We start from the raw sequence: 21,225 nt of genomic DNA, 5'->3' as shown, positions 1-21,225 counted from the left end.
TGGTATGCTTTTCAAATAATACGGGACGAGGCAGCTCTGGCCTTTGCAAAGAGTCTGTTATCCTTAGGTCGTCTTAAACATGTTCATAGAAAACATTTTAGACAGCTCTTGGTAGTCACGGTAAAAATATGCATCATGTTTCCAGGCTTAGGGTAAGGGCTGGGTGATGATTTCACTAGATTCAGCGCCAAAACCTCCACCGGTACAACAGGAATCCAAAGGATCCAAATTCTAGGAAATAATATCATGGAAGATTAAATCAGTACTAGGAAGGATTAAAATGTCACTGCCATTTTCAGGAGATATTCCTACACAGATTTAGTTCTTTTTACTTTTTATGTGAACAGGTTTTGGATTTTTTCGGCAAGTATGGCTCATTAATTCATTTCAAATATGCTAATATTTTGTTTTTAAAAGCCATCACAAATTCAAACAGTGAAAGTCTTGTATCATCAGAGGCCGTTTTCTGTCCAAAAACACTTGATAGAAATATTCTGACCAACAGCACTGAATATCTTAAAAGAGTTAATCACAGAAAAAGTCACATCAACATTGTAAAAAACTGACGGCGAAAAGAAAGATACCAATACCGATTCCTCAAAAACATGAAGCCTTCTCTGTATCTAATCACAATATTACAGTATTTGGTAAAAAGGCCAAAAATGTGTAGTGTCTAGATCTGTGTTTTTAATGATAAAAATATGGAGCTTAAAGCAACAATAATATCATCCTGATGTTTCAGTGAAAACAATACATTCACTAGAAGGTTATTACTCATAAGTCATCTTGAGTCTGTAAGAAAGAAGCTATGAAGTGAGTATCGTTAGAAATATTCATGCTTTATTTTATATTTTTACCTTTCCTATTTAGGCAGAAATGCAACACAGAAATGCGTGAGGAAGAGGTGGGAGGCAGCTCGGGTGTCTTCCAATGTGAGCTCTAAAACAGATTTTTCTCACAAGCCAAGTCATTTAACTTCTGTGCATCAGCCGCCTTCCCTCTCGAGTAAAACGTGTGGTGAAACTCAATTCGTATTTGTGCAAAATGTACAGAATGTAGCTATCGACGTTCCATTTAAGGAAAATTATAGAGGAAGCAAAGCCAATCCAAAAATGTAATATCTCATCAAAAAAGCCACTGATGATTTTAATCCCTGCTCCTGAGAGCCTCTGCACGGGACGAGCGGCGGCAGCAGCCCCTGCAGGGAGGGCAGACCTCTCCCTCGCGCCTTACCCCGTGCCCGCAGAACTCTGCAGAGCTGAAGATCCTGAAAGGCAGCTTTACTGGCGGCCTAAATGCTCACCAAAGTCATGCAATTAGCCATACCACTTAGCCAGCTTCCACGGCCGTATGGATGTGTCTTTCCTATACATTCATATGCTCTTTCAGCTGCAGGTAGCATTGGGAAAACGGTTCAGTTTTTGCATTTAAAGATATTGGTTGGAAAGGTAACCCATCATCCTCTGCAGTGCGCCTCAATTAGTACTGAGTATTAGTATAAAAGCCTATTCAGTTTAAAATGCAGATTATTGCAGTATCTATAGGTCTCAACTTCCAGCAGTATTTCCTAACGCTTTTTATGGCTTTCCAAGATTGTATCAAGTTTTACTGAATTATAGCTCTGGCTCCAGAATAATATTTGGGTTGATTTAAAACAGACCTGCAGAAATAACATTGTCTCTTCTGGCTTAATGCAATTTTTGGAAGTTGAATGGCTGACGTTTGTTTTACTGCTGCATATTCTCAGCCTTCTTGAGTTACTGGAATCCCAATGCATGGGACTCGCGTTTGGCCAGGGACAGGCATGTAAGTGTGTGATGGATAAATCTGCGTGCTGGATCACGTCTGGGGCATTCGGGGGTCTCCAGGGAACGTCCCTGGCAGAGGAACAGACTTCCCAGACCGGCCAGCCACTCACACCAGGGCTGCAGTGGTGTAAATGTGGATGGTACAGGCACCGCAGTAGTGAACAGCAATCCGGATGCCAAAGAGTGAATTTCTTACGCAAGACAAGAGTTGACACGTCTGCGTTCTCAATGTGTTTGTTTTAATGTATGCCCTTGGCAGTATTATTAATCAGCGATGGCTGAGAACAGCCCCCTTTGTGCCGTCCTTTGCGCTGGATCCAAATGGCTTATTAGTTTGACCATTTCCAGTGGACAGGAGTAGATGCAAAAAGTCCTCCCAGGCCAGACAAAAAGAGAAATGTAGAGAGGAGGACAAGGCACAGAAGAGCGTACCTCTGTCCTAAAATTGTATGAAAAGACCTATGAGGGGCAGGAGATGATAATAAAGAGCCAGTCACCCTGCTCTCTCCTTGGCCATCAGTTGGCCAGTGTCCCCAAGGGCTGAGTCTCTGCAAATTCCAGATCCAGCTCCCTCAGGGATAAAGAAATGTGGAGTCATTTCCTGCATCCTTCAGTCCTGATGAGGTTTGCACAGTCCTGAGCCCTTTCGTATGCTCAGTGCCTTTTTTCACCCAGCTTTCTTCTGCCCATCCCGGTTTTCCATCCCACACTGCATCCACGAAGGTAAATGGAATGCAGCGCTGCTTCGGGCATTTCGGCCGTCGCCAATCCTGCACCCAAAGAAAGCCCACATCCTGCACTGCTCTCTTGGTGGAGTTACAAAATGAGCGAGAGTGAGTGAGTACCCACAAACCGGTTCTGCCTGAGTTTATCAACATACGTATTATTATCTCAGGAATTTTCTTAAGGAGACTGGTTTACAAAATCGCACTGATTTAATGTTACATTTATAAAAACACATTTCAAAAAGCTCTAAGTGCTCAGCTCATGGCTACAGCTGTTAAGGGCTTTGTAACTATAAACACGTAAAATTTATCTGTTGGTTTCCACACATCAGTAACTCTAATAGATAATAAACTAAAGTTAAAAGAGCCTCAAAGAGCCTTTTATTGCTCATTTCCTCACAGCTCTCCAAGGGGCTTGAGAGGAGATAAGCATCCATTTTTATCCCTCAGACTTCAAGAAATGACAAAGCCCAGAATAAATTCCGACCATTTTGTTGGTCAGGATGTGGTGATCTAAAAACCACAGAAACAAAAACAGTTAAATAAAGTAACACTGAAATGAAAAGACTCCCTAAATTAATTTCAAATATTTAAATGCTACAGTAATAAACATTTATTGTTAAGTATTTCAGTTTCCCACCTTGGCATACAGCAGCCCACAGAAGCAGGGACAGCAGAAAAGGCACCTCTGTCTTTCTGCAGGTTTTCACTGGCGCATACAGGAGGTTTAACCAAATCCAGGTGTTCCCAGGAAAGGGAAAAATTCAACTTTGGGCTTAGTTTGAAAAGAAAGGATCTGGGAACCTATCACTTGAAGAAGTTAGAAAAGATTTCTCATGCCATTTATCATCAAACTGAAGAAGAGGAGGCAAGAAGAGGAATTATAATTAGCTGCCATAACGTCTAATGGCCAAAATCGGATTGTGCTGTACTTGGAGCTGCACAACCCTTCCTCCCCCTCACTGGTTATTGCTCTTCCCTCCTCTGCAAGCTTTGGCTGCCGGCCCCTCCTTGGTCTTGCCAAGATGCCCTGGAGATGTACATCCCCACTCCCCGATTTTCCTGCCGGGGCCAAACCCCATCCCCGCTCCCTCCCGGGGGCTGCCTGCACCGGGGCCGGGCGGCTGAGCCAGCGCTCATCAGGAGCTGCGGTGAGGATGACTGCGGGATGCTCCCCAGGGATGTCAGAGACTGGCTGCAGGCATGGCCGTGGAATTGCACAACTACCTTAAAGCCAATCAGTGAATAAAAACATTGCATACCTGCCACGGATTCTTCCTTAGCGTTCTGCCTCAGGATGACCTTAATATTTATGAATGCAACAGGAATATCATTTGAGGACAGGCAGTTAGCCTAGAGCAGATGCTGTTGGAGCTGTAGGCTTTGGTCACCCGTCCTTGGGGAGCCAGGCCTCGCTTGCTGGACTTTTTTCAATTTAATATTAAGAAAAAAAATCCCGAATAATTTTCCTTTCTATTTCTAGGCACACTTTTCACAAGAGTGCTGTGAAAGATCATGGAGAGATGGAAATTTCCTCCCCCAAGAGTTTGGTTTAAGTGATGATGGCAAAGTTCTTTGGGACAGCCCTAAAAAAGGCATTTAATTTTACAGATGCCTTGAGCCAAACCACTCATCGCTGGTTGCGAAGCAAGTAACAGCTACGCAGAGTCAACAGATAATGTATCTCAGAACAGTAGGAGAAGACCATGATTACACCGTCACTTTAATTTGACATGGAATTTAAAAAAAGCCTGAGAGGAAGAGGGACAGGAATGCCCCTGCCAGCACACAGTGGGCAGCGCGGCTGGGGGATTCTCCACAGCAGCAAACGCGTGCGCCCCGTTTCAGTGGCCATGGGTTAAGGCTGGAATTCTCAATGGATTTATCATTTACATTTCAGTGTCAGGATCAGCGTCTGGAATCCACTCTGCCTTTTTTTTTTTTTATTTGCTAACTTCTCTTTAAGAAAGAGTATAAACACAAATATAGGTCGAATAGGTACCAAAGAAATCAATGTTACCAAAAACAACGTAGGCTTGAAATTCTTGAATACAAAGCCAGATTATGCAATGACACATTAAAGATAGTGACAAAAATACTGGTTTTCAGCAGTACGGATATTTTACCCAATTATCTGGGCAGTAATGGGACCATTCAGGGTCTAAGAGTGCAAAGCACAAAGTCTCTACCAGCACACTTCAATTTTCTCCTCCATCAGCACCAAGGTCAACCAAACGGCAAGGTTTTCACCGGCTGTTTGACACTGATTGAGAGCTGCTCTGGCATCAGGTGTTAACAGCGTAGAGAGATGCTGAACACATTGCCACCGATTCATTTCCACTGAAGGTGCGAATATTACTGTACATGTGGCAACTGCATGAAGGAAAATCTTAAAAAACGCTGGAGAGAGAGAGTGAAATCCAGCCCTGCATTAATCTTTCAGTCCGGAGCAGCCAGGATTTCACCCCTGGACTCTGCACAGATCTGAAACAGATTTCTAGCTGCTGGCAGCTCAGACCAGGCCACGTCCTGCTGCAAAGCAGATCCCTTTGAAACCAAGGTTCTTCAAAAGTTATTAGGACATTGCAGAGAAACATGCAGTTGCTGGGAAAGCTGTGTGTGAATCAGGGCTGGCTCAGTCGTCCACTGTGAGACAGAGTGGAATTAACCCTTTGCTCTGTTCAGAATTTGCATGCGCACTGATTTACATACAGTTATTGGATAGTTTAGGACACGCTCCCTTGACTATTCTTTCTTCTTATTGTCTGGTGTGATGCCAAAGTCACACAGATAATTTTTACCTTAAGAAAAGCCATTCCCAAAATACATGGAAAAATGTATTGGGTTTTTTTTGGTCTTTTTAAAAATATCTTATTAGCATCAAATAGAAATGATGAATTCAAGCAAACGTAGGAGTTACTTTCAACCCTGGAAAGTTCTTCAGCAGTTTTCCTAAGAACTAAAATAAAAGCTTCTAAGTATAACTTTTTTCAGAGCTGTCTAAAGAAAAGCATATTTTGACAATTTTACAGAATAAAATTGATAGCAGAATTGACAATATAACTATTTCAAAAAGAAAAGAATAGTCCAATGTTAGTGTTTTTGCTTTTCTTCTTGCTAATGAAAATTAAATCCATTAGACAAACAGCCTGCTTATATTTCTGTTATAGAGATACCCCCAATAATTATAAATAAATGGGTTTTTTCATGTCCTACCAATCCTGCAGGGACAAGGATCAGCTGGCCAGTTTGAGTAGCTTGAGCTTATAATTGTTTCATTATGGTATTCTGAAACTCACTGTGATCTTCCAGAGGAAAGGTTCTCCACGTATGGTTAGCAAAACCATCTATTTTCTCTGTGTAATCTGCATGAGACCTGAGAGACCCTGATTCCTATGCTGTCGGTAAGAGCCCTTCCTTACAGGCACCTATGCAAAGTGGGGCTGAAGGATTAACATTTGGCAATTGTCAGTGACCAGGAGATGTCTTAAGCAGAATACCCAACAAATCAAGCTCTGCGCACTTTATAGATACTTTTTAAAACTCGGGGCCAGTTCTAAGATATAAAACTTACTGGTTGACTCCTGTGGTACGGCCACAGCTCTCACCTGTGAAGGTTACTGAACTGCTGAGACTGAGAAGGAAAAAGCAAAGGAAAATATCTTCTTTATCATTGTTTGTTTAAAAAGGCGATGTATCTGCTCTGGCTTTTCTTGTCTTGCTGACAGATTTCAGCAAAATTTGGAGAAGGCTTAGGTGCTGCAAGAACATAACATCTGAAACACAGCTTTCCAGCCTTCAGCAAGGAGGAAGAGGACATTCAAGCTTCCAACACTTTAAAGGAAGAGTTGTGCTTCCAATGTGATTTTCCCTCTCTCACATTCCTCTTGCTCCTCTGGGGATGCTGGGAACCGCTGCTCCCATTACTGCCTCCGGAGCACGACTGCGCTCTCAAGCAAAGAGATGGAAATCAGGGCATCATTTTTTAAATCTAATTTAAATATGAAATATGAAGGAGTTGAGAGATGAGCTAAAGTAAACACTCCCATCTGAGGCTGTTATTTTGTCACAAAGGGACAAAAATCAGCACTGTTTCTACTTTTTATTGCAGTTAACATTTGAAAAGGGGTATTTACAAGTGGGTAACCATTCAGGTTTGCTCTGCTGGTTGTGAGATCTCTTGAATAAATCTTCTGAGCTGATTACCACATCATCACCTTCTACCTCACACACTAAACCATGGGTTTGTACACAAACCACTTAGTGACAACACCAGAGAATGAGGTTTCCCTCTCCTTAGGGATTAAAGAACTAATCTCACTTTTAAAAGAAAAGTGGGCAAAAATGTTTGTTTATTAAAAGCTGGAGCAGTAATCTCATCTCGGACCCCACAACCCTTTCTGCCAGCAGAAAGGGACACCCTCAGCCTGAATTGCCAATGACTCTGGAGATCCTGGTATCAAACCTCTTCCAAAGGGGAGGAGGGTTCGCAGCAGGACTTGGTGCCTGCACTCCCACGAGGTGCTCCTGTCCCTCTGTGCCAGCTCTGGGGAACAACGCGCCAAAGCCAGGCACCGGTCCCTTTAATCTTGTGCCAGCAAAAATAAATAAATGGAAGGACTTGTCTCCAGGCAAAATAAGTCCCTGATATGCCTGACATGGTTGGAGGAAGGAGGCAATAGATAGTATCTGGTTGGAGGCAAAGGGAAAGAGGGAGATGAAAAGGAGGTGAAAATAGGATCAACCTCTCTGGCAGCAGCTTATACTCAGACCAGTAAACTGCAGCTGAAGTTTTCAAACAGCTAAAAGTCCCAGTGAAATCAATGGTAAGATGGATATTAGGGTAGAAGGAACAAGCGCAGAGGAATCAGAGGCAGAAGAACAACAGAGGAGGGCACAGGGCTCAACTTCCTTTACACTCATATACACAACCTGCAATTTACACTGATGCAGGGGCTCTTCTAATTTAATCGGTAGCCCTTAGCCATAAAGCAGAAGAATCTCCTGATCAGCAAAGAGCCCAGGCCACAGAGATGCTCAACGTGCTGCCACAGGAGAGCCTAAGACACAAGGCTAACCTCCTAAATAAAACCAAACACAGGCAGCACTGAAGTATTTGCTCCCACTCTGCTAAGATTTATATTGTCATGTTGGAATGAGGAAAAGAGATGAAAATCAGAGGTCCTAAAAGTTATGTTTCCAGTTAGATTTTTATCTTTTTTCTTTTTTTTTTTTTTTTTTAAGAATTTCTGCAATCTTGCTAGGATTAGTAAATCAAAGCTGGAACCTAACAATTCCAAACCTACTGCATGTCGCCGGAAGGTTAAAAAATCACGCAATGTTCTTTTCAACATAACTGAGGTTACTGGATGAAACAGAATAAATTGCAGCTGTGTGTTCAGCTCTGTAAATATCTCTAGCAAATGTGTAATTGGCTGTGGAGTGGGTGGTGTGGGAGTCGGCAAGTATCCAGGTCTTGCATAAACACTGGATTTTCTCTCTAGAGGGATGCATTTCTGTTCAATCTTTACACCAGTGTTAAGCTGGCCCACTGTCCCATCGGCGGGCTGGAAACTGGGTACCAGCAGAGCATGGTACAACACATAGCAGAGAAAACCAATTCCCTTTACAGAATTACAAACGTAAGCATATAAATCTGGGTCTCCATCTTGATCTGTGGCTGTGGTCTGGTATGGACGGTTTGCCTGAGCAAGGCTTCATTATGTACTTTCATTACGTACATTCATTACATCTTTTTTATTTTAAAAGAGGAGCTGAATTTTTTATACTATTGCAAACTCATAGGCATCTAATTTAAAAAATCAGAAATTAAACAACATAACAATAATAAATACATCTATAAAATATCTTTTATGACATAACATAATAATTCACATAATATAAAATTAAGTCACAGATTCTCAAAGGGTCTCACCATTGGTTCAGATAGTGTCTCCCTCCTCCCCCACTGATGGGAATCAATGGGAATTTCAGTGGGTTTTTTTTCACTGGGAATAGAATGAAACCATTGCTGTGCAAACTTCACAAATAGGAGTGGACAAATTAGAGGGGAGAAAGAGCTGACCTAATAGCCCATGAGAACAACTCGTTTCGGGGCAGGCAGCTTTCAGTCTGCACACGAGTCTCGGCTCTGCGGTGGCAGAGTTCCCCCAGCGGATTGACCGAGGGGTCAGACAAACGCCGACAGAGCAAATGGGAACTACTCACGTAGGTGAATTAAAGCTATCTGTAGATACCTGGAGGGTAATAACAGTAAGGACCTGATACCCTGAAATGCAAACCTTACATAAATAGGGAGGAGGGAAATATAGGTCACTGCTTCTCATGGCCCTAATTGGGAATTGGTGTGTAAAATGACCGACTTAATCTGAGCTCTAGTGGGAAATACCCACAGGTAAAGCGGAGCTGGACTGGGCTACATCACGAAAGCAAACCAGTGACTGCATCCTTAACTTTATAAGCATTTTCACTGTATACTGCAATTTCATACCTACCACAGAACAACTCTGAAAATGTTAAACGACTAGAATGGCTAAAGGTGGCTCTGGGTGAAATACTCCATCAGAAGCAGAAGAATATGGAGTCTTAGCTTAGAAATAATGTCTTTTTTATGTTTGGGTTGAAATTTTAGTTTGGGGGGCTTTTTTTCTGTGTTTTTCATTTTTTTTGATACCTATACCTAAACTAGAATTACTAAAAGAAAAACACACATAATGAATAAAGAACTTAAAAACTATATATCAGTTTACTTACAAGGTCAAATATAATTAGGCTAAACTAACTAAATGTAGTTCATTTAGAGCCAATATTAGTTAAAAATAGTCCCTAAATGAGCCCAAACAAGGGAGTTATGAGGGCAGCCAGACCTACGCGGGGCACCCTCAGCACCCTGCGGTATCAAGACTGTAACGAGCAGGGACGGTCTGTGCTGTTTCAGACAAACAGCTGCTCTCTGTTTGCACAGACAAAAGTGCAATTGTTTTTCCATGTGTTTGACCAGCTACACAGAGCCTTGGATTTAATGCGACATGTTTCCCGAATCATTCGCTTATATCATGAAAGGGAGCCAGCCTGTGTCTCGAGCAGCAAGAAGACAAGCCAGGGAGAAGGGCGGGGAAGGGTCTGCAAAGCAGGCGGCCGGGGAACAGCATCATCCCTGAAGGGCTCGGGACAGGGAGCTGTGACAGTCACGATGCTGCAAACCCAAGAGCTTCTGAGGAACCCTTCAAAGCTTCAAGCGCAATGGACATCGCAACTAACACTAATAATACAAAACGCTTTTCATCCTCAATTGAGGGCAAAAGCAGTTCAAAATACCAGCATTTTGCTGTACTGGCTTCTAATTTAATGTCTGTTTTATAGATACTTAGGATATTCTTTTTAAGGTTTCCGCCTGCAGCAATCCAGCAGTGGGATAAGTTTTTCAGCTGATGATCCTCTCCTTAGAGAGCCTGGGCTACCTAAGAGTGACCTGCAACAGCCAAAGAAAGCTCGAGCAAGGGTAAGATCCCAGCTGTTCTGGCTGGCACTAAATCTCGGCGTTCAATGGGCTACAGACCACGCTGGAATTTGGAAGCTGTATCAAAACACAAGCACAGCCCTGTTTTACAGTGCAGCTGAAACCAAGACTGCTTTCTCTCTCTCTGAATAGCTACAGCTGTAAGACTTCAGAAACAATCAAGAAAGCACTTTCATAAACGCAGAGTGTTCAGATATCTGGGTTATCCTGCTATACACCACCACTTACTTGAATTTTTAAACCAACTTTTTACTAAAATAATGGGGCTAAATTTAAAAAATCCACTGACCTTCAATTACAAATCTGCAGACATTTTTTTTTCTGAATTGTATTTGCTATTGATGAAAAGGAGCCAATGTACAGACGCAAGTACAGTAGGTCACTTGTTGCCCAACAGCATTTTAGGTGACCAGCCTAGAAACAAGTTCAATTCTAATGTCAGCTACACTGCTGTGAGCGCAGAAGAGCGAGCTCTGAGCTATTATGAAACTTTCTGTATTTGCATAAGGTTTCAGTTGTTGTAAAGAAAAAAAAAGTCAGTTTATTGCTCAGTAAAACTCTCTCTCTCTGTTAAAAGAGTCTTTAGAAAAAAATCACACAGAGTTATTGGAAATCTAATACTGTTCTGCAGGCCAAGATTTAGGTCTGGGATAAGCAAGCAAAACCGTGCTAAACCTGTGTCCTGTAAGTTTAGGGGAAAAAAAGGAAATTCGCTGTTAAAGGTGAAATTTATACTCAAAAAGCTAAACCAACTCCTTTTATATTTTACATAGGAATTCCCACTGCCTTAATTCCTTTCTCCATAGTGACTAACATGGGTCCTGTTGCTCAAAAACAGGATTGAAAATCAGAAAAAAATTTTCTCTGTTTTCTTTTGTGTGTGTAGTTTGTGGTTTACATCCTGCCGGAGCGATGTTTGAGTGCTGGCGCTGCCCGTCTGCATGGGAGGGGATCCGTCCCATGCTTTCTATACTTCAGGGCAGTGACTCTTCAGATGCAGAGTTTTGATTTCTTTATCATGTAACAGTCCCTGAGAGCCACAGCAAGCACCTCATCTCTAGTCCAATATAAAGCTGGCTGATTTATTTTAGGTTATTTTACGCCCACTGACTCAGAAGAACAGTAGTCCATTGAAGCAAGTGCAGTCTCGCACCCCATCTACTTGGTGGTGACTGTGCACTCAGAGATATCTGCACAAGGGTGGACTTCACTTAACCATCCAGCTGGGGCCTCGGAAGAGGTGTCTTCAACTTAAACATCTCTGTGTGGGAAGAGGCAAGGCAAACCAAGGAAACAAGCAGAAAAATGGAGATCCACCAAAAAAAGTAGGAATGTAGGATGAAATTCTGATGTCTGAAGACAACAGGAGCTTTATCATGGCTTTAAAAGAACCAGAATATCATATTTAGAGTATAATGATTTATTAATGGAAAACAGAACAAAACAGAGGAGAGTTTTGGTAAAGAATAGCAGAGACTGGAATATGGTGGCATTGGAAATAGAAAGTCTCTACCCCCAGGACAGTTACAAGCTGGGCAGGGGTGGCAGGGTGGTGTGTCACAAGGAAGTATTTGGAGTTAACACAAACACAAATTTCTCATCAGGAGAGGGAGGAGGATGGCTCAGAATGAGGACAGTTGTACAAGCTGTAGTCTGAAACTCAGTGGAGCCTGTGCCCATGTGACATTGCTGCATGGGGGTCAGTAGATCCAGTCTGTAAATTTGGATCTTCACGTTGCTCTGAGACTGGGAAACTTAGACCACACGCTGTGAACCTCAGTCCCAGGAGACACAAGGAAACTTTAGCAAACCTGGAGGTTTTTTCATTTGTACTGGTACCGAAATGGATCTATTCATCAGACTTTTCATTATGTCAGATTTGTTGGCATTTTCCATCCATCTAATCCCACTGTACTTTACAAGAATATCTATGTATTCTGGTAGGAAAATGGTCAATGTAGTTGCACAGAGGGTTTGTGACAGGGTAAAAAGAGAATCCAACTCCAAATTGTGTCTCCCATGTGTCCTCCCATGGGGAAGGTTCAATGAGCAGGCCAGTGGTACAGTTTCTAGGACTGTCCCCCCACTCAGAGAGGTCCAACAATGATAGGGCTTCTACCACGAAAGAGGAATAAAACAGACTGAGGAGCTGGTGCAGTGACGGGGCAGAAGAAAGACTGAAGAGCAGCTCATCCAATGCTGGGCTGGGATTCTCAACAACAAGGGGAAAGGAGGACTGCTGAGAAAACATTTAATGATTTCAATCAACCCAAAGACACTGTGCTAATGCAAAGGATGATCAAGGCCCTAAGGACTCTGTTGTTGCACTTGTAGTATTCTGTAATGAAAGCACAGGAGAGATTTGCCAAACCTTGTCTTCTTTTGGCAACCAGACAAAGTTCTGGCAGTGACACACAATGCAGCTCCCAAAATTACAATTTCCTTCAGCAAGAGAAGCCCCTAATTTGGTGAGAGGGCTGAATTCACAAAACTCCCAGACAAGAGAAGATGGTGCAGTATAGTTTGCTGCCCAGTACTCATAGAACTATGTTACTGTGACAATTTTGATGGCAATAATCACAGTATAGCTAGAGTAACACAGTTTTAGGATAGGTCCGACCTATTGAAAAGCGGTAACGGGACTCACTCGAAAAATTTGGGAACTACTCATTGAGATTAATTAAACACACCCTCTAGAAATGGAAACTTTGGGACAGTTACAGAGGCATCACCGCAGCTCACCAGCAAACTCCTTGAGCAAGTGATGACCACAGACCTAAAAGCGAAGGCAGGCATAGAGTAGGAACACCCAGGCACAGATTCATGCATCGATCAGGAAAGTACAGTGACTGCCATACATGCTGTTAAACAGTTGTCAGGGACAACCAACCACTAACCCATTTTTTTTGTGTCAATGGCAGAGTTGAGTATTTTCACATTCACAAATATTTGATCTCTTCCAACTGCTGTTGAATCATCATGCTACTAACACAGCTGCTTTACTAAATTTTTGTTAGTCTTTTAGAAAGATTTCTACTAAACATCAAATGGGAAGGAAAAAAAAAAGCATCCACACTGTTGATCATTATGTTTTTACTATGCTCTTAACACATCCTAATGTGACAACCACTCTTTTTGAGCATGACTTAGAAGATGTTCAAGGTTAATGGCTACCCTCCTCAGCTCACTCCCTCCAATCTCTGTGATGGACAGTGTCACATAAAGTCTGAGGTTCTGGGTACAGCTGCATAAAGTCAAGGACAGAGCTGCAACTTATTTGAATTTTCTTTGGTTTTGCAAAGCCAGACTTGATTTTACAGTAAAATATCAAATCAAATTTCTTAAAATTAGATTTCTCTAAAGTCATAGGCGCTTGAATACAGCTTCCATATTTCTATGGGGGAGAATGGACCATTATGTTATTGTTTATAATTAAATACTATCAGAAAATGAGGTAGTCATGGAGACATGTTTGAAACGTATATATACATTTATATTCAAGCCCTAGAGTAGTAGCATTCATTGCATGCAGTGCTATGCACATTTAGCTCTGCTGCCTCTCTATTTATGGACAAGCTATGAAAGCAGTTTGTCAGCAACTTTATTTGAGTGTTCACATTACCAAATACATTTCTTCTGAATTCACTCTAATGTAATTATCAAATTCAGCAGCACGCTGATAACACAGCTAAAGGAAAATACCAACCTGCCTCAGTGTTTTCATGCTGTAATTGAAAACAGATGGCAACTCGTGTAATTTATGCTTTTCTACAACCAGTAACATGTTGGTATAAGATAAGAATTCTAAGACTGAATTGCATCTGCTTCAACAACACCATATGCTAGTGCACAGTATAAATATTTATCCAAACCTACTTCATCTTCTCATTTAAAGCTCAGTCACATGAGACAGTGAAAGTACCCTTCGGATACCTTTGATTAGCACTGAAGCATGTCCCCAGTGCTTTAAAGGGTTACAGTCCCAGCACCAAACACTGAGGGATCTTCCCTTTCCTTACTAAGCTTCATGGAGAGGGTTAAATAGAGGATATTCGTTGTGCCTTCTTTCTATACTATAAATCCTAGTTTTCAAGCTCTCACTAGGCTGCCTTTGGGAGTTATGAAGAAGTTTCTCACTTGCAATGTCCAAGCTTCTTTACTATTCCCACTATCCTGTAATACATTGGAGATTGGCCACAGCCATAATTGGGATATTTTTTTCCTGGGGGAATAATTTATTTTATTTTTTAGGATTTTTAGACTGATTTATCTTGCTTGTCAAGCAGTTAAGCAATCACCATTTTTGAGGTCAGACTGGCAAGGACCACGGAATGGGTTTTGCGTTTCTCTGCAGCACGGGGTACTTCAGCCTCCCGAGAATCTCACAGTTCAAATATCTTCCTATTGCAGGAATTGAAGGAATTGGTGATTCCTCTGACATCACATGCTTTCAGGTTGCTTGTTCCCCCACTTGGCACCTTATAATGCATGCGTTTTAGTCCTTTATGTTACAAGCCTGTAATATTTTGTGACTGTGGCAGTATTTGGACTCTGTGAACTAATCAGATAGTACTTGTGTTCCTTTGATTGCAGGGAGACTGGGCTTGATTGATTGCCTTGATGGAACTGACAGTAATCTGCTCCATGAGACAGAGGCTACTCAATTACACTTGAGATTTGGCTCTTTTTCTGCTAGTGAAATCATTTGAGAACCTGGACCTGAAATAATAATTTGTGAATGCAGAGGATGATGGCACTGACACAAAATTTATGAGGCTCACCTCCTCCCTGAGCCAGCTTTTAAAGATCAGGAGATCAGAACCACGCTGAAATGATCCTGGCTGTATAGCCTAATCCCCAAGCAGAGCTCAAAGCAGAAGGGGTTGGTACCACTGACCATACGTGGTCCCCCAAGCACCCTGCTACTGACTGAAACGAAGAAGAACTAGAATAGGGTAGAAAAATGTGAGTGGCCATTGGCCGTTTATATGCCACAAAGACCTTAGGTGTAACAGCTATAAATACTAATTTGCTCATAACCAGTTTAAGGAGACAGACACTCTTTAGCATTCTGCAAAGGTTAGAGCTGGGCAATGATTTCTCCAGCTAAAGGGAAGAACAGATAATCAGCAAAAAGAGTGATTAATTTGTCTCTTTCACAAGCCTGACACTAAGCTAGGTCTGCTCAGTCTGTCCCACTCTGTTATAGTGATGTCCCACCAAATAACAACGTGCGATGCATAATTTGTTGTATTGGTCTCTTCTCCCAAATGAATAATGACAGGATCAGAGGAAATGGTCTGAAGTTGCGGTAGGGGAGGTTTAGATTAGATATTAGGAAGAATGACTTTCCTGAGAGGGTGGTCAGGCACTGGAACGGCCTGCCCAGGGAGGTGCTGGAGTCGCCATCCCTGGAGGTATTTGAGAAATGTGTAGACGTGGCACTTCAGGGCATGCTCTAGTGCCCGGGATTGTTGGGGGTTTTTTGTGCGTGTGTGTGGTTGGACTCGATGATCTCAAAGGTCCCTTCCGACCATGAAGATCCTGCGATTCTGTGATTTAAGTCACTAGTTTGAAGTCATGTAACTTTTCATAGAATACTTGTACCTTAAAAACAGAAACGAACTTACAGAATAAAACACTGAAAAGGGGGAAAAGGAGTTTTCCTGACAACAACTGGCAATATTTAGCAGTGTCACCCGCAGAGACCTGAATTTTGGAGCCAGTCAATACTGAATATTAAAGCAACCTGGGAACTTAAAAATCGTGCTGTTCCTGTCTTCCCCTGCTGACGACAGCAGACAGCAAAACAGAGCTGCAAATAACTTAGAAGAAGGCATTGCAACACTGACTCCTTTCATAGCCCCGCGTTGCCTCCAGCTCCCACTTGTTAATGCGCTTACAGCAACCACACTCTTCACAACGCTGTCACAGGCAACGGCACTTCATCAAACCGGGTCTAAAAATACTTTAATAAAGCTAATTGACAAGATATGTATTAAATTATTTGCTCAGCTTCATACTTGAAACCTCAGTTTGTATATGGTATTCCTACTTAGCAGTCCCAGAAGAAGTATCAAGACGTAAAGCCAAAACCATCATGCCCTCTCACACCGCTTCAGCAGACCACGCTAGTAGGGATTGTCTCAGAATTAAATTGTCTGAAAATTCCCCCAGAAGAGGATGTCACATATAATGAGATGGCAAGTGTTGCCACGCAGAGATGTGCCTGTGCGACGGAGCCCTGTGCATCCCGGCTGCCCAGCGCCATGCCCACTGCACAGCCACTGTGTGTGGTCACAGCTCCGTCCTCAGCTCATTGAGATTTCTACCGGGACTCCCAACTCACAGTGCTTTGGAGCAGGCCAGGAACCCAGCCAAGGTCAGACTGAAAGCAAGACACCACAAAGTCCTCCAGGTAGGTTGAGCCTGTAATGTCTACTGCTTTATATAATACATGGTAGCGTTTTAAGTGCACAAAGTGAGGTCCTACAATGAGATTGTAGGCAGCAGCCCCCTCTTAACTTGTCCAGCGTAATGCAAAGACAGTAATATAGTGCTCTCCAAGAGAGGTGAGAGTAAAATCACAAGCTTCACAAATAAAGACATTTCCAAAAACAATTACACTGGATACATCTCCTTAGGAGGAAAAACCCTGCTGCTACTGCCAAGAACTTTTCTACAAACTGCAAGGCCAAGTCTTGGCTCTTCTTCAAATTCTTGCCCTTTTCATCATCGCCAACTTTCCTTGTTAGCGCTTCTTTGGTGTAGCGCTCAGAGCAACACTGGCAGACAAAGGCCTCTTGCACCAGCCCACCAGAAGATACCCTGCCCAATGGTCTGCTTTCAAAGTGCCCCTCCTGCAGCTTCCACACAGGGGAAGGTTTATTTTCAAGGAGCCATCATCTAAAGCCTGTCATACGATTTCCTTTAAATTTGCCAGATTGAAGAGTTCCGTAAACAGATGGATTAAGTGACATAGGTTTTTTTAAAATTTCAAATAGCGCACTATAATTTACATACCTATTGCCATGGGAACACCTCAACAAAAACACTTATTTTCAAAGAAAATTGGCATTTCTTCACCAGGGGCTAAAAGTATTCAGCGTTTCTGAAAATGGAGCACCAATTTTGGTGTCTTAACAGGGATTCTCCTAATATATGGCCATAACGTTTTATGTGCAATTCTACTCTGAAAAGTGATTTTATATAAAGATAGCACTTTTGCAAATAATCAGACCTCACGCTTGTGCAAATTCAAGGCAATATATCACAGTTTCACTGTCTAAAATACTGTTTGCTCCCCTCTGAATAACAGACTATTTTACATTCCTATGTCTTGAATGGTTCAGGAAAACCTCTGTAACCCCATCAGAGTACGTGAGCACGTGGAGAGCAAGAATGGAAGACACAAGGCAATAATGTGGTACATAAAACCAGCTTCAGAGATGAAATATGAAAGAACCCAGCTTAACTGAGACGTACTAGTGTGTAGTTGCAGGGCTGTCAGCATGAAAGCAAAAGCAAAAACAAACCAAAGGCCCGCTATAGTCAGCTCTAAGCTGCGGCGTTCAGCAGTGAAATCTCTAAGATTATACATATGACACCACAGTGTTATTTTTACAAGTCAGGATTCAGAATAGATCTACTTTATTGCTAGCTGCTATATTCAGAGAATAAAAGATGCTGTAAAGTACTAGACTCCCAAGTTCAGGATCCAGAGCATACACATCAATAAATTAATAAGTCCTTTAAATTTTAGGCAGGATTACTTTTCAAAAATTATACTTTTCATATGAAAATTGTAACTGTGTATTATATTTAGGTATTGTATAAAACATATAAAAAATTCCAGCTCCCTCAGGAGTCAAGCAGTTTGCCAGCAGGATGTGTCAGGGTGCTGCCTGCACCAACAGGCTCTGCAGCTGCCATTCCCCCTCCCAGGGGTTTGCCTGCCCGTACTCAGAAAACGTAAATGTTTCAAAGACATTCTTACAAGTTTCATGAAAAAAAGCCCAGAAACCAGAAAGAGGAAACTCCTGCAGTGCACTCGCTAAGGAGGGTGCCATGGCAGTTCTGGCATCGTGCACTGGGCAGGATGGAGTTGTGGAGGCCCATGCTGCCTCCAGCTTGGTGAGTGTCAAGGTACGGCCGAGAGACAGCGGCGATGAGTGTGAGGGGAAAGGGAGATAAACTGGAAGGCAGGACAGAACTCACAGCAAACTGGGCTGCATGTGGAATACATCTGAAACCTTCATCTGTGTTGTTACCATACAATAAAACGTAACATAAGCTTATGATTTAATCTTTGTGTCTGGCCCAGCTGGGACACTGGAGTAGGTGTAGCAGTTCGTTTCCCTTTCTTGCTTTTATCTGTACTTGGCAAAATGCTTTGCTTTTATTTTTCCCACTGCACAAAAGAGTGAGTAATTCACAGATATATGCAGGACATGATCCAAACCTGCAGGTAAGTCAATGGGCTCTGCATTAGCAGTACAAAACCCTTCACATGGAATTTGTATTTATATATTCCTAAATCATGTATGGAAGTATTTAAACTCTTTATGAAATATGAAAGTATCATGTATTCCTCTTTCCAAAATGTCTCGAATCTTAACTGCTTTACAGTGAACAATGGGTTATGCTAGCTTCACTTTGAATAGGTATATCTGACTTTGGCTCTTCCGATTGTCCTTCCAAGTCTTCTTTGGTGGACTTGGCAGTGCTAGGTTAACGGTTGGACTCAATGATCTTAAAGGTCTTTTCCAACCTAAACAAATCTATGACTTCTCTGACTTCTGTATAGGCAAAGTCCAGAAGCTGCATACCAGCAACCACATAAATTGCGAAGTCAAGAGGAGGAAAGCTAAAATCGTGCAGAGTTGGAAAAAGGTGAAAATAACAAAAACCCACCCCAAAACCCACAAAAACCACAATCACCAAACCCAGCCAACCAACCAACTGAAAAAAAATGCCCAAAGGAGGGAAAAGATCAAGAAAGCAACTTGGAAAGGATGAATGAGTTTCATGTGAAAAAGGGACTTGAAAAAAAGAAACAGGAGGGGGGTAGGTGAAAGGTAGCAGAAATCACTGTGCACAAATGCCTGAAAGTGAGACAATGATCCTCAGCCCTGTAAATAAAAGCACCTCTCCCTCCCCAAGCACAGACAGCCCAAGACCTTCACTGAGCAGCACAAATATCGCCAGTAAATTGTCCTGTTTTGAAAACCCACCTTCATCCCAGCCGCGGCTGCTGGCCCACTGGGGTCCACAGCCTGGATGTGGCAGGGCTTGCTCCCCCGCACCACAAAGCCCCAGCCCACCGCGTCGCCGACGATCTGGAAAGAGAAAAGAAGAATGTGATCACCTTTGGACAGCTCAGTGAAATTCAAGGGGGTAACATCTAAATGGTTCAAGATATAATTTCAATATCTCTATACTTCCAACACACAGTAAAGGACGTTATGTACAGGCTGCCGTATCACTCATGGGAAAGGCTCTATTCATGAATCCCCTTGCTTTTAATGAATTTTTTTTTGTTGAACTAGGAGGATGTAAAAAGCGGTGCTTCCAGTGACTAGGTTCAAAAATGTCTTTAGGGAAAGGCTTTCCCTAACAGTGAATATGAATCAAAATTTCTGTCCCATCATAGTCTAAAAAGACCTAAGCAGAAGACTTCGATTTGGGTAGGTAATCCACTCCTGCAGTGCAAGTATTACCATGAGCACAAAGTCTAGATGAGTTTGTAGAGTACAAATGTTATTGGCTTTATGCAATTTTACAGTCCATTTAAGTCAGCAGTACTACATTGGCATAAAGACAGGATAAACAACTGCAAAATCAGACCTGAAATATGTGGAAGTACTGATAACAGAGCTCAGGATTTTAAAGCACAAACCTTAGCAAATGCAAATAAGCTCTAATTATCCCACCAGAAAATGTATGTTTGGATTACCTTATTCATACAACTTGCAGAAAATAAAGACAAATACTGGAGACATACCGTAAAAGTTTTTCTTACGTATGGGGCTCCAGGCATCAAGAGCTCATCAGCAGTCACGGGTCTCTTTAATACTGTGGAGGCACATAAATTAATATTCAATATAAGCATTCCTCTAGAGTTTTTCCTAATAAATAAGATAGATATGGTGTTAGGATACAACACCTTTTTGGTCCCACTTCCTGTACACTCTTTCAGTTCTTGCAGACTTGCTTGAAAGTAGTAAAAGAGCCAAGGAAAAGACTGCAGAATAACTCCTAGTACAAATGATGAGATCTTTGGAAAATCAGGGTTTTTAGCCAACAGACTTTGCTGTCTGCAATCAAGATCCATGTCCTGTATTGAAACAAGTGACTGACTTCCTTGGCATGGAACAGGTTTTCTTCCTGGCTTGCTCTGTGCATGTTGGGTGCTATTTCATCTGAGTCGGGTTTGAATCACAGAATTAAGTAATTCTGCTTGAGAATTAAGAAAATTCTGCTTGAGTCAGGAATTATCCCAACAAAAAGATTTCTGCATTTGTAGGCAGAGACATCTAACCCCACCTTATCCAGGGACAGCCCAGGTAATCTACAACTGGCTGGGATTTTACATGAAAGGAAATACCGGAGAGGTTCTGTAGGTGATTCCCTATTGCCTTCCCATGTAATGGGGTAATTTTCCCCTGAACAAAGTAAATGTAAAGTTCTGCAAAATCAAATTGATACCATTCTGCATACCAGTTTTTATCTGTCTATAAATGCTTCACAAGATGGAGGACAATGGGAAGATATATGTTGTTCACCATATTTGCCTGCTTCACCTCTAAAATTGTGGCTGCTTTTTTTTTTTAGTGATAAATAATTTTGATGACATCTGCCTTTTCAGTCACAGGTGGAAGATAAAATTTCCCACAGATGGTATTCAAACACATTCATGAGTTTCTTAATGACATTCATGGGAGCAGGGAGAATTCTAGCACACAAACCAAGATGTACTTTTTTTCTTTCCCGTGGATTTTGACAAACTGTCATTTAGCCAGTGTTACACTTTGCAGAGCATGGCTGGTCAACGTAAAAAACCTGAATGATTACATTCATTCGACAAGTCAGAATCAGGTAAATCATCCACACAGGACTCCCTTGCGTGCCTCCCCTCATTATACCTCCAGAA

General features: G+C 42.0%; 1 protein-coding gene across 1 annotated transcript in view; it reads right to left on the bottom strand.

The window, feature by feature from the left end:
- The window catches only part of DEPTOR (DEP domain containing MTOR interacting protein), a 77,614-nt gene that overhangs the window by 3,487 nt on the left and 52,902 nt on the right, over positions 1-21,225 (bottom strand). Inside the window, exons 8-9 of the mRNA XM_074144752.1 lie at positions 20,077-20,147; positions 19,307-19,411 (exon numbers count right to left, since the gene is read on the bottom strand). Of these exons, the coding sequence (XP_074000853.1) occupies positions 19,307-19,411; positions 20,077-20,147 (176 nt within the window). The remainder of the gene's footprint in view (positions 1-19,306; positions 19,412-20,076; positions 20,148-21,225) is intronic.

The sequence above is a fragment of the Numenius arquata genome, chromosome 3 (genome assembly GCF_964106895.1).
Source record: "Numenius arquata chromosome 3, bNumArq3.hap1.1, whole genome shotgun sequence".
In the NCBI taxonomy this organism is placed as follows: domain Eukaryota; kingdom Metazoa; phylum Chordata; class Aves; order Charadriiformes; family Scolopacidae; genus Numenius; species Numenius arquata.
Note: the sequence above shows the minus strand (reverse complement) of the source record. Positions and strands in the feature narration are given on the sequence as shown.